We start from the raw sequence: 14,014 nt of genomic DNA, 5'->3' as shown, positions 1-14,014 counted from the left end.
TGCGTAGTACCCGGATGGCTGCGGACGTGGAAGTGGACGGTACCAGTGCGACTTCCAGCCATTTGGTGTAGGAGTCCACCACTATGAAGAATGTTTTCCCCTGAAAGGGGCCAGCGAAATCCACATGCAGGCGTGACCATGGTGCTCGGGCGGACTCCCAGGACTGGACTGGGGCCCTTGGGGGATCTGGGCGGGATTCTTGGCAGGCCTGGCAGTGTTTGACCCAGGCCTCTATCTCTCCATCGATCCCCGGCCACCACACATAACTCCTGGCAAGGGCCTTCATTCTTACTACCCCTGGATGTGTCTCGTGTAGGGCTGTGAGGACCCTTTTGCAGAGGGGCTGGGGAACAACGACTCTGCTTCCCCATAACAGGCACCCCTTGTGGGCCGACAGTTCATGTTTGCGGGTTGTGTAGCCGGCGAATTCTGGCCCGGGGCTGCTGCTGGGCCATCCCCTCCACACCCAGTCCAGGACCCGGGAGATGACCCTATCTTTCTTGGAATGGTGTGCAACTTCTTGTGCCTGAATGGGGCGGTCGGGAAGCAGCTCCAGGCTCATAACCTCTTGTGCAGGTGCTGGGTCAGGGCCTGTTTCCGGTAGTGGTAGCCTGCTGAGGGCGTCCGCATGGCCCATCGCCTTCCCAGGTCGGTGAATCAGTGCATACTGGTAGCTGGCAAGGAAAATTGACCACCTGAGGACGCGAGGAGACAGCACTTGGGGGGTCTGCTTTTCGGGGGCAAACAAGCCAAGCAACGGCTTGTGGTCAGTCACCACGGTGAAGGGCCGCCCGTACAAGAAATCATGGAATTTTTTACTCCCTTTACGATTGCCAGACCCTCCTTGTCGATTTGCGAGTAGTTCCGCTCGGTTGTGTTGAGTGTCTGGGAAAAGTACGCCACCGGTACCTCTCTTCCATCCGGGAGTTGGTGCCCCAGGACAGCTCCAATGCCATAGGGTGAGGCGTCGCATGCTAGCACCACCGGCAGCCTCTCGTCGAAGTGTGCCAAGACCGAGTTTGAGACAAGCAAGTCCTTGACTGCCTGGAATGCGGCCTCCTGGCGCTGGCCCCACACCCAAGGGGCCCGCTTGTCCAGGAGTCTGTGTAGGGGCTCCGCTACCGCCGCCTTGTGGGGAAGGAAGGCATGGTAAAAGTTCAATAGTCCCAAGAAGGCCTGAAGTTCAGTCTTGCTCTTGGGCGCTGGGGCATCACAAATGGCCCGTACCTTGTCCCCAGTCGGGTGGACCCCTTCTGCGTCCACCATAAATCCCAGAAAGTCCACCTGAGGCACTCCTAGTAGACATTTTTCCCGCTTCACCTTGAGACCCGCCGTCTGGAAACGGTGCAGAACGGTGCGGAGGCGGTCCTCAAACTCCTCTGGTGTGGGGCCGGCAATCAACACATCATCGAAGAAGGGGGTGACGCCAGGAATCCCTTTAAGGAGAGAGTCCATTATATTCTGGAATATGCCTGGTGCCACGCTGACACCGAATTGCAGCCGCTTTACCCTGAACGCTCCTCTGTGCGTCACAATCGTCTGTGCCTCTGCTGTGGCCTCATCTACTGGCAGCTGTTGATATGCTTGGGCCAAGTCCAGCTTGCCAAAAATTTTCGACCCAGCCAGGGTGGCAAGGACATGGCTGACCACTGGCACTGGGTATGCGTGGGCCGTGAGGGCCTTGTTTATGGTACATTTGTAGTCTGCGCAGATGCGGACCGAACCATTAGGCTTGACGGGTGTGACGATTGGGGTTTCCCAGGGAGCATTAGGCACCGGCTCCAGCACTCCTTGCTCTACGAGTCGGTCCAATTCCTCGTCTATACGGGGTTTCAAGGCGAACGGGACCCGGCGGGCCTTGAGCCTGACCGGTCGTACTGCGGGGTCAAGCTGTAGCGCAATGGGGGGGCCCGTATACTGTCCCAATTTCCCATCGAAAACCCCTGGAAATTCCTTGCATATGGCGTCCACGTCCACTTGTAAGCTAGTGTGGTTCACCCCGGTGACAGCTAGCCCCAGTGGTCCAAACCATGCCAATCCCAGTAAGCTAATGTAGGGGCCCTTGACCACAAGCAAGTCCAGTTGCCGCGTCCGCCCTCGGTATTGCACCCTGAAGGTCCCCACCCCCATTGTGGGGACCTTACGTTTCTGGAAGTCCCGGAGGGTGAATGGGGCCGGCCTGAGTTTGGGACCCCCAGTGGGACACAGTTTCCTTAAGGTCCTTGCCGAGATTATGGATAGAGTTGAACCCGTGTCAAGCTCCATGCGGCATGGGGCCCCCTCTATCTGTACCTCTACATAAATTTTCTCTACGTTGGGGTGGGGCAACTGGTATACCTGGAAGTCCGTGAGCTCCGTCGAGTTGCCTTGGTGCGTTGGGCCCCGGGACCTGGGGCTCTTGGATTGGTCATCTGATGCCTGGTGTCGGGTGGGCCGAGCCCGACACACCCGGGCGATGTGTCCCGATTTTCTGCACTGCCTGCACTCTGCGTTGCGGAAACGGCAGGTCCTCCTCTCGTGACTCTCCCCGCAGCTTGCGCAGTTCCCTCCTTCTCGTCGAGGCAGCTGTGGTCTGTGCGCTGCTTGAGTGCGCTGCTGTACTCGGTGCACCTCCTCCCTGTCGGATCCTGAGTCGTCGGTGAGGTCTTCATGGTGGACCCTCGGTTGGGATGGCAGGCTCGGCCGTGCCTCTTGGGTCGACCTCTCGGCAGCTTCTGTTGCCAGGGCCTCCTCCAGAGCGACCTGGAACGTTAGGTCCTTCTTAGCGTAGAGGCGCCGTTGCAGCTTCTCATCCTTCAGGCCACCGACGAGGCGGTCACGAAGCATGTTCTCCAGCTCTGAGAAGTTGCAGAACCGGGCGGCTTGGCGGAGAGAGGTCACAAACCCAGTTATGGTTTCCCCAGGGGCTTGCCGCTTTGCGTAGAAGGCATTTCGACGAGCCACCACTGAGGGCTGCGGCGAAAAGTGCCCCTTCAGCTGTTCCATTATTGTTTTGTATGGAACAGTAGCGACGTCTTCAGGCGCAAGGAGAGCCCGGGCGATTTCAAACGTCTCCTCTCCGCAGACGCTGAAGAATATCGCCCTCTTCTTGGCGTCTTCTTCGTCGGTGACCCCTTTGGCTTCTAGGAGGAAGGTGAAACGGGAGGCGTACGCTTCCCAGTCTCCAGATGCTGGGTTGAATGGCGAGAAGCTGCTGTTGGCTGCCATTCTGAGTTCCTTGTGCCCCGGAGCTGAAGCCTGGATACACGGTGCGAGGCAGCGGTGCGGCAGTTGGCGGTGCTGCGGTGCTGTGTGTGGCAGTCAGCTCAGCGGGATCCCACCTTCGTCGCCAGTGAAATATACTCAGAGTCGCAAAGTGATTTCATGCTCTTTATTCAGCTCATAGTGGTGAGGAGGAATGAATAATGTCCCCTCACAGTATCTGCTTTATATACATTATTTACACAATGGGCTGCACATGATTGGCTAATTCTGGAATTCTACTGTAAGCCAATCAGGTTGTGGATTCACTTCTATCTGGAGCAGGATTGGGTGGTTCCTGCCAACCAATCATACTGCTGCATTGTTCTAGGACCAATCAGACTGCTGCATTCTGAATCCTATTGTTCTAGGACCAATCAGACTGCTGCCTTTTGGATCCTATTGTTCTAGGACCAATCAGACTGCTACAGTTTGGATCCTATTCAACTCAGTACATAACATTTTCCTTAGGACATTCCTTTTTTCATTGGAAAGGGAGGTTTTTTGGTAATGTTTAATGATGTTTTTGTATAAGTTGGAAATGGTCGAAAATCATCATCATAATGGAATAAGAAATTCCTATTTTCATGGGAGAAATGTTGGAGGGTATTAGACAGGTATAGGACATAGCTAGTGCTCAGTAGATGAAGGAACAACTGCAGCTGGAATCCAAAGGAATAGGAAAAATTTCGCATGTTTATAAAAAGTGGAACATGGAAGAAAAGCCGTATGAGAAAACTTAGTAGCATCACTTAAGAGGAGCAGTGCTTGTGGCTTCTCATTTTCTCAGGGCCAAGGGTTGCTGGGTCATCGGGTTCATTGTGACACCTCCCTCTGCTGGCTTATTGGTTACCAGAGTGCTAAAAGGCCTAGTGATCTCCTATGGTGGGATCATTTTGTCTGTGTGAAAGAAAGGAGATGGACATGTAAGTAGGATTTCTCTCAGCATATGAATTCTGCGATGATGGAGAATTCATACTGAGCATAGAGGAGTTAGGGAATACTAACTGTGAGCCCCATTTCTCTTTCTTTTCTAGGCTTTCCAGACTGAGAAAAGTCTTTTCCCGTCTGGGGAGAAAAACTAAGATTTCTCCTCTCCCAGAGACCTCCCCCTCGCCCACAACCTCCCCCTCCACACCCCTCTTTGAGAAGACACAAAAGGTAAGCCCCTTCAGCATATAGATGTTGCTTTCCGGATAATATTAGTCCCTAAGGATTCTTAGGAAAGGTCTCTCTGTAACTGTCTGAGGCCTATTTGAAGGTTCAGAAAATAAACATATCCCATGTGGTTCTTTGTTTCCCTGTAAGCTCTGCAGACCTCCTGCCATCCTGATCTGGAGGAAGATGGCAGGAGGGAGAAACACCAAGGAAAACATGATGGTAATGTCGATTTCCAATGATATGTTCAGGGTAAATAGGAAAGTCCCTATAAAACAGTTATACTTGCTAGCCTTCTCTTCTTTTCCATTCAGATGATATAATAGTTGAAGACCTGGGGGGAGAGCAGGGGCCTTAAAGTTGTCCATCATCTGTGCAGCAGACCGAGAAGACAAACAGGTCACCTAGTCAAAGTCATCCCTGCTAAGATGAGAAGCATCTCTGCTATCTCTTCCAATAAAAAATTCAGAAACAATCAACCAGAGCCAAAAAATGGCAGTAGGGATGATAATTTAGGTAAACCCAAGAAGTTGGGTTTAGACCACAGTGCCACCTGCTCCCTTGCAGCAGCATGCTCATCAGCATGTATTGGTAACATAATGGAACATCTACATTAATTAATTAACTAACTAACTAACTAACTAACTAACTGCCCTATACCCAGGGTTCTCAGGGCGGTTCACACTACAAATATAACCCTCCTTTGAGAGCTGTTTATAGATTCACTGGTGTGACTTCCCCAGTGAATCTATAAAACAGATACTTGGGAAAGATGCTAAGAACTCATTTCATCACTGGCCCATGTGAGTTTTGTTTTGTTTTGCACCAATGATTCCAATATACTTGCCCAGTGAAAACTCTTCTGCTGTGCACCTGCTCGCTGCTCATAGTGCCTTGTCACCTGGATGGCACAGAAAGCTCTGTGGAGGACTGGTGGGTGGGTGCTTCACCGTTATGCATTTCCTCCAGTACTGATTTACAGCTTTTGTGTTAACTGTACAAAGCAAATCCATTCCTAGTAATTCCACCAGTTTGAATAACCAGGCAACCAGGACACACATGCAGGGCATTATGTAAGCCCCAAGACTCCATCTCTGTTTAAGTTCAGTGGGATGCTTTGCTAGCTCAGTGAATGTTGTGTTTTTCTACAAGTGTTACAATTTTATGACGTGACTCTAAGAAATCTGTTTATGCTGATACACTCATAGGGCTTATATAATTGGTTGCGTGCATATCAAATCCTAATGGAAACTATTGCCATCACTTCCCAATTTGGGTAATTAGAAATAATAGAATGGAGGGACTTGTTTTTCTGTGGCCTGTATATGACCTTTGAAAGCCATCTCCACCGTATGATGTGATTACAAACAACACGAATCTCTTTCTGCTTCACCTTATTAGCATTTATTAATACCTGTGGCTTCTTTCCCTTCAGTTTATTATCTTAAAACTGCAGCTATTGATATGGGGTGGAGAACACTGATTTAGCACCTATGGTGTAAAGCTTATCTTGAGCTTAACATTTAATCTCCACTCTTAATTTGCCAAGTTTTCTTTCTCACCATTGCTTTTTAGATCTTGCCTTTCACCATACACAGGCCTGTAACTATAGGGAACCAATTCTTGGAAAAGTTGGCAGCTATTCAAAGTGGAACAGAGTAAAGACACCACATTGGATGATGACATGTTGGATGATGGATTCTGGTGCAATCTAAAGGATGCAACAGCTGTCCAAAACTTCTTCTGTGTGTGCGTGTTCAGCTGAGAAGTGTCACCAGCTGTGGTGTCTTTGGGGGCAGGGGAAAAGATGGTCTACAAGGTGGTGCTATATTAGAGAACTGGCCCAGGATGCATGGCCACATGAAGTATTGATGTCAGAGAATGAAGCTCGCTCTCTCTCTCTCTCTCTCTCTCTCTCTCTCTCTCTCTGTGTGTGTGTCTGTGTGTGTGTGTGTGTAGAAAAGCATCAACTCCCAATCTACTTGGGTAGCTTAAAGCTAAAGCTAGCTCTCTTTCTCAGAATTAGAATGGCTGCTAGTTTCTTACCAGATTTCATTATCTATAACAATAACAATAAATAACAGAAATGAAGCAGAAGAATTGTCATTAAATTTTGCACTAAATCTCATAGTTCAGAAAAACAGATATCCTTGAGGATATAAAAGTATCACGGAGAAAGGAGGCTTCTAATAATGTAATTATGTCCTCGTTGCTATGGTCTTCGGCCTCTGCAGATTTATTAAAAATCCAGTCTTCTGTTTTCAGTTAGATAAGGAGGAGGGTAGCTGAAGAAAAAGGGGAGCAAGTAATGGGAAGAAGTGGAATGGGAGGTAAATTTCTGTGTGTCAACTGAGCAACAGGTCAGAGTAGCACAGCCTTTGCCAAGCTGGTGCTCTCCAGATGTTTTGAACTCCAACTTCCATCAGCCCCAGCCTACATGGCCATTGTGGTCAGGGATGATGGGATTCGTAGTCTAAAAATACCAGCACCAAATTAAGGAGCACCAGATTAAGGAGAGCTGGAGTAGCAAGCAAAAGATAAGGAAGATGACAACAACTGTTTGTACACAGGGAAGGAAAAATGGGGGATAAGTTGTTATTAAGTTCTTCTTTCTGCTGCCAATAAATAATCAAAGGAGAATGATTCACAGCAACTGAGAGGATGCATGTAGAGTTTTTAATTGTCTTCTGCATCATTGCAACAAACCATCTAAGTCCAAAACTTTCTCCAGAATACAGCCATATTCCCCTGTGAACACATAAGCATAACCATCTCTTGTTTTATCTGTTATTCAGAAACTGATATAGACTCATCTTCCTTTATCGTTAATGACATACTAAAATCCATAATAATTATACTTAATCTTTTAATACATAACTAGTTATTTCTCATTTTATAGCCCTTTTGTTATTTTTAGTATGTTTCTAGGTATTACATGTAATTGTGCCTTTTCCACATTATGGGGCATTTTGTTTTGTGCAATTGTTGTGTAAAACAACTGCACTGTTAAACAAATTTAAAGTTAAAATACTGATTCTGAAACAGGGATGTTCCATTCTTAGTTATTGTTACAGAGTTTGGGGGTACAAGGGCACCCATAACTGCTAGAGTCAGTGAATGTTAGAAATTAATAAATGGTAGAATTTATATAATATTTGTAGTGTTGAAGGAAAGATGCCAGACATTAAATTAAAAATGCAGGCTAAACCAGGAAATCGCTTGGGGAGAAGGGCCACAAAGGTGTAATTACAAGACAATGGCTCTTGTAACTCTTGACTCTCTTGTTTGAGCTCTGAGTAATTAACAGAGTTGGGAGGTTACAGGAGGCAGAGGCAGATATAGGATAGCATGACTAGTTCTCCCACACAGGGCACAGGAGCCAAGGGTGTGCTGTCCTGCCTGCTTCCCAAAGCCTAGTAAGTGCTTGCCCAGCTTTGGGAAGGAGTCAGGAGAGCTCTGGGATCCTGCCAGAGCCTCATACCAAAGCCTAGCACCTCCCTTACCCGACTTTGAGCTGGGGGAAGTCATCAAATTTTGGCCTCACACAGGGCGTCATATTGCCAAGATCTGCCACTGCAGGAGGCATGATGTCACACAGGAAAAATGTATTCGTTTGAAAATCAGAGGTCTGGGTTAAGCGGGGAGCAAGCAGACAGATGGGGAGGAGTTGCTGGGAGCAGGGGTTCTTGGGGAAAAGAAAGGAAGTGGGCAGGACTCCATGAGCTGCTGTGACGGCCAAAACCACATTGGCAGGCTGGGGCGCAGAGGCCCAGAGATGACAGTCAGGATGCCTTGGTAATCCAGTGCTGCACTGCTGAGGGAAGAAGCTCCTCTTGGGATATAATGCTGTGAACTCTCTCCAAAGTAGACCCAGATGTAAATATGTGTACAATGGACCATATTTCTTAAAGACAGTAGTCTCCACTGTGCCTTGATTTCCCAATGGAAACATAACCCTTGGTGATCTTCTAGAACCCCCTGGAATCTTGCTATCGCTCAGCAGAGACTGGGGGTAGCGTGCAACCTCTGTAACATTATGATAGCTGAAATCATTGATAGATTTATCCACTACAATTATGTCTAAATCTATTTAAAAACAAACTTACTCTAGTCACTAGTTTAAAGTATGCCTGGCATTTATTCTCTGATTCCTTGCTGAGTACAATGGATTTTCATCTCTAGGGTCCCTGTAATGGGAGTGCTTCTTCTATCATAACTACTAGAATCCACTAAGCTTGGAGCAGTAATGAAAATCATCCTGAAAATTATGTTTCTGGTGGAGATTTGCCTCCATAGGTGTCATCATATGAGGCAAGCACTTTGGAAATCCTGGTTGCAGCTTGCAGTGGCTCATTTGGCCTTGTATAGGAGATTGTAAAAAATGATACAGCGAGGCTTTGGTATAATTAAACAGACTGAACTGAGAGCTAAAAGAGGGCAATATGTTGTCCTTGCTATTGGACCAAGATGGAAAGTCTGTGTATATGTTCTTTCAATATTGCAATAGTGAAAAGTCTGAATTTGAGCTAGGAAGAACACAGGCAAACCTGCCTGGGGAGAAAATTCACCTTTCATTAAAGCTGAGCAAACTTGCCAAGACTGCCAGGCTCAACATAAGCTTGATTAAGGCCAATGGGGAACTTAAAAATCAGAGAAAGAGCATAGCACAGAGAAAATTAAAAAAAATGCTAGATCAGTTATAACTAGCTAAAGGGAAATCTGGCAGATAAGGCAAGGTGGAATTGGGGAGAGCTGAGGCTCGGTAGTATTGATTAAAGGATGGGCAATTGCCAAGAAAGACAATATAGCTTTATTTCAGCATCCTTGCAATGTGTAGGGCATCTGTACTTGTGCAACTGATGCCTTGCACTTGTGTTTCCCACCAAGGATGAACGACCACCTAGCCCAGTGGTGCAAAAACACTAAGATACAAGGCATCTCAGTTTGCAGGGTGAGGTGGAAGCTATTTGATGAGCTTACTGGGTTCAAATGGCAAAGGACTTTCAGGCAGCAGCTATGCACGTATGATGGGTGCAATCCTAAGGGGCAGCATGAGGCATTTTGGCACCTGAGGCGAAATGCCCTGCTGCCACCCCTGTGAGGGCAGCACAAACTCCGTAAGGCCTCTCCCTTGCTGGGTGGGAAGAGCATACTTTCTGAATCTCCCTCACCCACCCACCAGTGGGGTTTTTCATTGGCTCTTTCCTTCTGGAAAAGCCAATTCAAAGCCCTGCTACAGTGCCAGGTGGCAGGGGGAAATGTCCCGTCCCCCCCCCCCCATCCAGCAGCAAAGCTGGGTGGCAAAATGGGTGTGCTGCCCTTTGGGTGTGCTGACTGAGGCAGCCACCTCACCTGGCCTCATGGGCTGGCCAGCTCTGCCCTTACTTTTCAGACTCAAATGCTCCACTTGCTACAGGTAGGGAGGAAAAACTTCTGAAAGAAAAGTTTTAGGTGAGCTTTCTTCTTGCTCTGCTTGTTTTCTACTTGCATGAATTATTTTTAAACAGAGAAGCTGTGATTCCCTCACCTGCTGTTTGAAGTGGTACAGTCCATTCTACCACAAGTTCTGCTGCATGTGGATACCCAGCCTGTTTGACCCTCATATTTTCCACATCCATTAAAGCTGATATTTTGGATAGACTGAACAGATTGCATTGCCAGGCCTGTCATTAAGCTTGTTGTTTCTGTAAATCAGGAGTGGGGAAGCTGTGGCCTTTCAGATGTTGCTGGACTCCAGTGCCCATCAGCTCCAACCAACGGCCAGTGGTCAGGGACAATGGAAGTTGTAATCTAGCAAAATCTGGAGGGCCTTAGGTTCCTCATCCCTGTGTTAGGTCTTCCACAACATAGACTGATGTCTCTACTCTTGCTTATGTATTAAACTTTTTCTCCAGCACCATCTGTATTTCCCACCTCAAGTCCAAAAAAAGTCTTTGGCCACCCCAGACAGGTATCTCAGAACATGGGTCAGCACAACATGGAAAAAATAGAAAAGACTCTGAAGTTTCCTGCCCCTAGAGGTTGACTTTTTTCGCAGATCAAAAGCTTCATGATGGAGCTTCCTTGACTGAGCAAGACAACTTGTGTAGCTGGTGTTTTCCTTTCAAGGTCACAGAAGCTTTCAAGAGGGGAGGTTTAAATATGCAAATCTCAGTGGTCCTGGCATCTACCTCTACACTTACTGCTATGAGACTGAAAAGGCAGCCCAAGTAGTTGAAATGGAGCCTCTTGGAGCCTTCATCCATTTAGGAAATTGGAATCAGCATGATGGCCAAGAGCAAGGTTCACTGGAGCATACTGGATAAATGTGACATGGCTTTGTGCCATTGCAGTACCCCTGGCACTATGGGCTATTGCAGATTGGTGAATACATCTTGTTTGCTTATACTATGAAGAATTCCCTTTGGCAATAATGCTTAATAAGACAACTCCTGCTGGCTTGTCTCTCTTGTCCTTCTGAGGGAGGCACTAAGAACATGGCTATTAAATGAAGAGGTCTCCCTGGTGATTTGGGATATGATCCACTGGGAATTTTTCCTGCACAAATCTCATTGAACTGAATGAGAATGGCATGCAGATGGGACCTGGCACCTTTTGTATTAATTTCAAAGAGAACTGCACAGAATACCTTCTCCAACTGACTCAGTGCTTTATGCAGTATGAACAGGAGTATTGATATGTAGGGTAGTGGTGAGAAAAACTATTCAGCGTTCATGATATATTGCTCTGCAAACTACAGAAGCCTGTAAATGTGCTCTACTATGCAGATCCAGAAAAGAACTGAAGACGTCTACTTACTAAGAAAGATATCAAGGCCTTGGAAAGATGGCATGACCAACACAAATAATAATAATAATAATAATAATAATAATAATAATAATAATTTATTATTTATACCCCGCCCATCTGGCTGGGTTTCCCCAGCCACTCTGGGCGGCTTCCAAAAGAATATTAAAATACAATGATACATCAAACATTAAAAGCTTCCCTAAACAGGGCTGCCTTCAGATGTCTTCTAAAAGTCTGGTAGTTGTTGTTCTCTTTGACATCTGGTGGGAGGGCGTTCCACAGGGAGGGCGCCACTACCGAGAAGGCCCTCTGCCTGGTTCCCTGTAACTTGGCTTCTCGTAGTGAGGGAACCGCCAGAAGGCCCTCGGTGCTGGACCTCAGTGTCCGGGTAGAACGATGGAGGTGGAGACGCTCCTTCAGGTATACTGGACCGAGGCCGTTTAGGGCTTTAAAGGTCAGCACCAACACTTTGAATTGTGCTCGGAAACGTACTGGGAGCCAATGTAGGTCTTTCAAGACCGGTGTTATATGGTCTCGGCGGCCGTTCCCAGTCACCAGTCTGGCTGCTGCATTCTGGATTAGTTGTAGTTTCCGGGTCACCTTCAAAGGTAGCCCCACGTAGAGCGCATTGCAGTAGTCCAAGCGGGAGATAACCAGAGCATGCACCACTCTGGCAAGGCAGTCCGCGGGCAGATAGGGTCTCAGCCTACATACCAGATGGAGCTGGTACACAGCTGCCCTGGACACGGATTTAACCTGTGCCTCCATGGACAGCTGTGAGTCCAAAATGACTCCCAGGCTGCGCACCTGGTCCTTCAGGGGCACGGTTACCCCATTCAGGACCAGGGAATCCCCCACACCTGCCCGCCTCCTGTCCCCCAGAAACAGTACTTCTGTCTTGTCAGGATTCAATCTCAATCTGTTTGCCGCCATCCATCCTCCAACCGCCTCCAGACACTCACACAGGACCGTCACCGCCTTCACTGGTTCTGATTTGAAAGAGAGGTAGAGCTGGGTATCATCCGCATACTGATGAACACCCAGCCCAAAACCCCTGATGATCTCTCCCAGCGGCTGCATGTAGATGTTGAAAAGCATGGGGGAGAGGACAGAACCCTGAGGCACCCCACAAGTGAGAGCCCAGGGGTCTGAACACTCATCCCCCACCACCACTTTCTGAACACGGCCCAGGAGGAAGGAGCGGAACCACTGTATGACAGTGCCCCCAGCTCCCAGCCCCTCAAGACGGTCCAGAAGGATGTTATGGTCGATGGTATCAAACGCCGCTGAGAGATCCAGCAGAACTAGGAAACAGCTCTCACCTTTGTCCCTAGCCCGCCGGAGATCATCAACCAGTGCGACCAAGGCAGTTTCAGTCCCGCGATGAGGCCTGAATCCCGATTGGAAGGGATCCAAATGGTCCGCTTCTTCCAGGCGTGCCTGGAGTTGTTCAGCAACCACTCGCTCAATCACCTTGCCCAAGAATGGAAGATTTGAGACTGGGCGATAGTTGGCCATCGTGGCCGCATCTAAAGATGGTTTTTTAAGAAGCGGTTTAATAACCGCCTCTTTCAGCGGGTCTGGGAAGGCTCCCTCACGGAGGGAAGCATTCACCACCCCACGAAGCCCATCGCCCAGCCCTTCCCGGCTAGCTTTTATAAGCCAGGATGGGCAAGGATCAAGGAGACAGGTGGTTGGTTTCACTCGTCCAAGCAGCCTGTCCACATCCTCGGAGGTAACAGATTGGAATTGATCCCATGCAATTTGACTAGACAGGACTCTAGCACTCTCCCGCCCCGGCCCTGATCCCACGGTGGCGTCTACCTCTTCCCGAATCTGAGCGACTTTATCTGCAAAAAACTTTGCAAAATCATTGCAGGTGATCATGTGGCCCGTACTGGGCCCCGATGTAGCAGGTGGTTCCGCTAAATTGCGGACCACCTGAAAAAGTCTCCTGCTGCTGTTTTCTGCAGATGCAATAGAGGCGGCGAAGAAAGCCTTCTTCGCCGTCGCTACCGCCACTTGGTAGGCTCGACACTGAGCTCTAACCTGTGTCCGGTCAGCTTCAGAATGGGTCATCCGCCACCGGCGCTCTAGCCGTCTCAACGATTGTTTCATTGCCCTCAGATCCGTGGAAAACCACGGGGCTGTCCGGGCTCCATGCAATCGGAGAGGGCGCTTCGGAGCCAAACAGTCAATAGCCCTGGTTAACTCCGCATTCCAGCGGGCCACCAGGGAATCAGCTGAAAGGCCATCAACATGGGATAAAGCATCCCCTACCACTCTCTGGAAACCATTTGGATCCATTAAGTGGCGGGGGCGGACCAAATGATGTGTTAAACTACATCATTTGTGTCACAACTAGCAAAGTTTTTTAGGAGGCCACTGCCTGATACTTACGTCTTGTGGAAGCAAACCTGGAGCACATTGAGGCATTCTGAGGAAAACAAAATGGCAGTTACCAAAATAAGCTCTACAGGCTCTCTCTGTGGTTCAAAATGATGAAACTCTTGGCCCAATATGTTTGACCAGTATCATTATTGTGTGCCGAACAAAGTCCACTCAGTTCTCATGTTGAATTGTACTAAACATCCTTGTACAAGCCTTTTTGCCTTATGCTTTTCTATTTTGGTTTTCTATTCTGTTTTTGCTGAAGCATTTGTCTTATAAGAGGTGTTCCGACACACTTCAATAAGCACACACAAATAGTTGAGCTGTGCACATGTGCAGTTTTTCACATGTAACATTCAATAGGTATACGACTTTTGTACCTGTATTCAATAGCTGGGCTGTACCAATCAGTAAGTGTAAATTCTTTTATACACAT

At 48.2% G+C, this 14,014-nt stretch overlaps 1 protein-coding gene across 6 annotated transcripts in view; it reads left to right on the top strand.

Annotated features, from left to right (window-relative positions):
* LOC308477450 (uncharacterized protein) overlaps nucleotides 1-14,014 on the top strand; it is a 119,923-nt gene that overhangs the window by 23,897 nt on the left and 82,012 nt on the right. For 4 of the 6 annotated variants that reach the window (XR_013986566.1, XR_013986567.1, XR_013986568.1 and 1 more), the window contains one exon: nucleotides 4,278-4,401. Coding sequence is in view for 1 of the 6 variants with exons in the window: in XM_081006041.1 (XP_080862167.1) it covers nucleotides 4,159-4,166; nucleotides 4,278-4,401 (132 nt within the window). In the remaining 5 variants the exon portion in view is untranslated. Of the gene's footprint in view, nucleotides 1-4,125; nucleotides 4,167-4,277; nucleotides 4,402-14,014 lie in introns of those variants that run through there. The other 2 variants (XR_013986570.1, XM_081006041.1) reach the window with 2 other exon arrangements.

This window comes from Podarcis pityusensis (genome assembly GCF_964106645.2).
Source record: "Podarcis pityusensis genome assembly, chromosome: 5".
Classification (NCBI taxonomy): domain Eukaryota; kingdom Metazoa; phylum Chordata; class Lepidosauria; order Squamata; family Lacertidae; genus Podarcis; species Podarcis pityusensis.
This window is presented reverse-complemented; position numbering and strand designations above follow the sequence as displayed.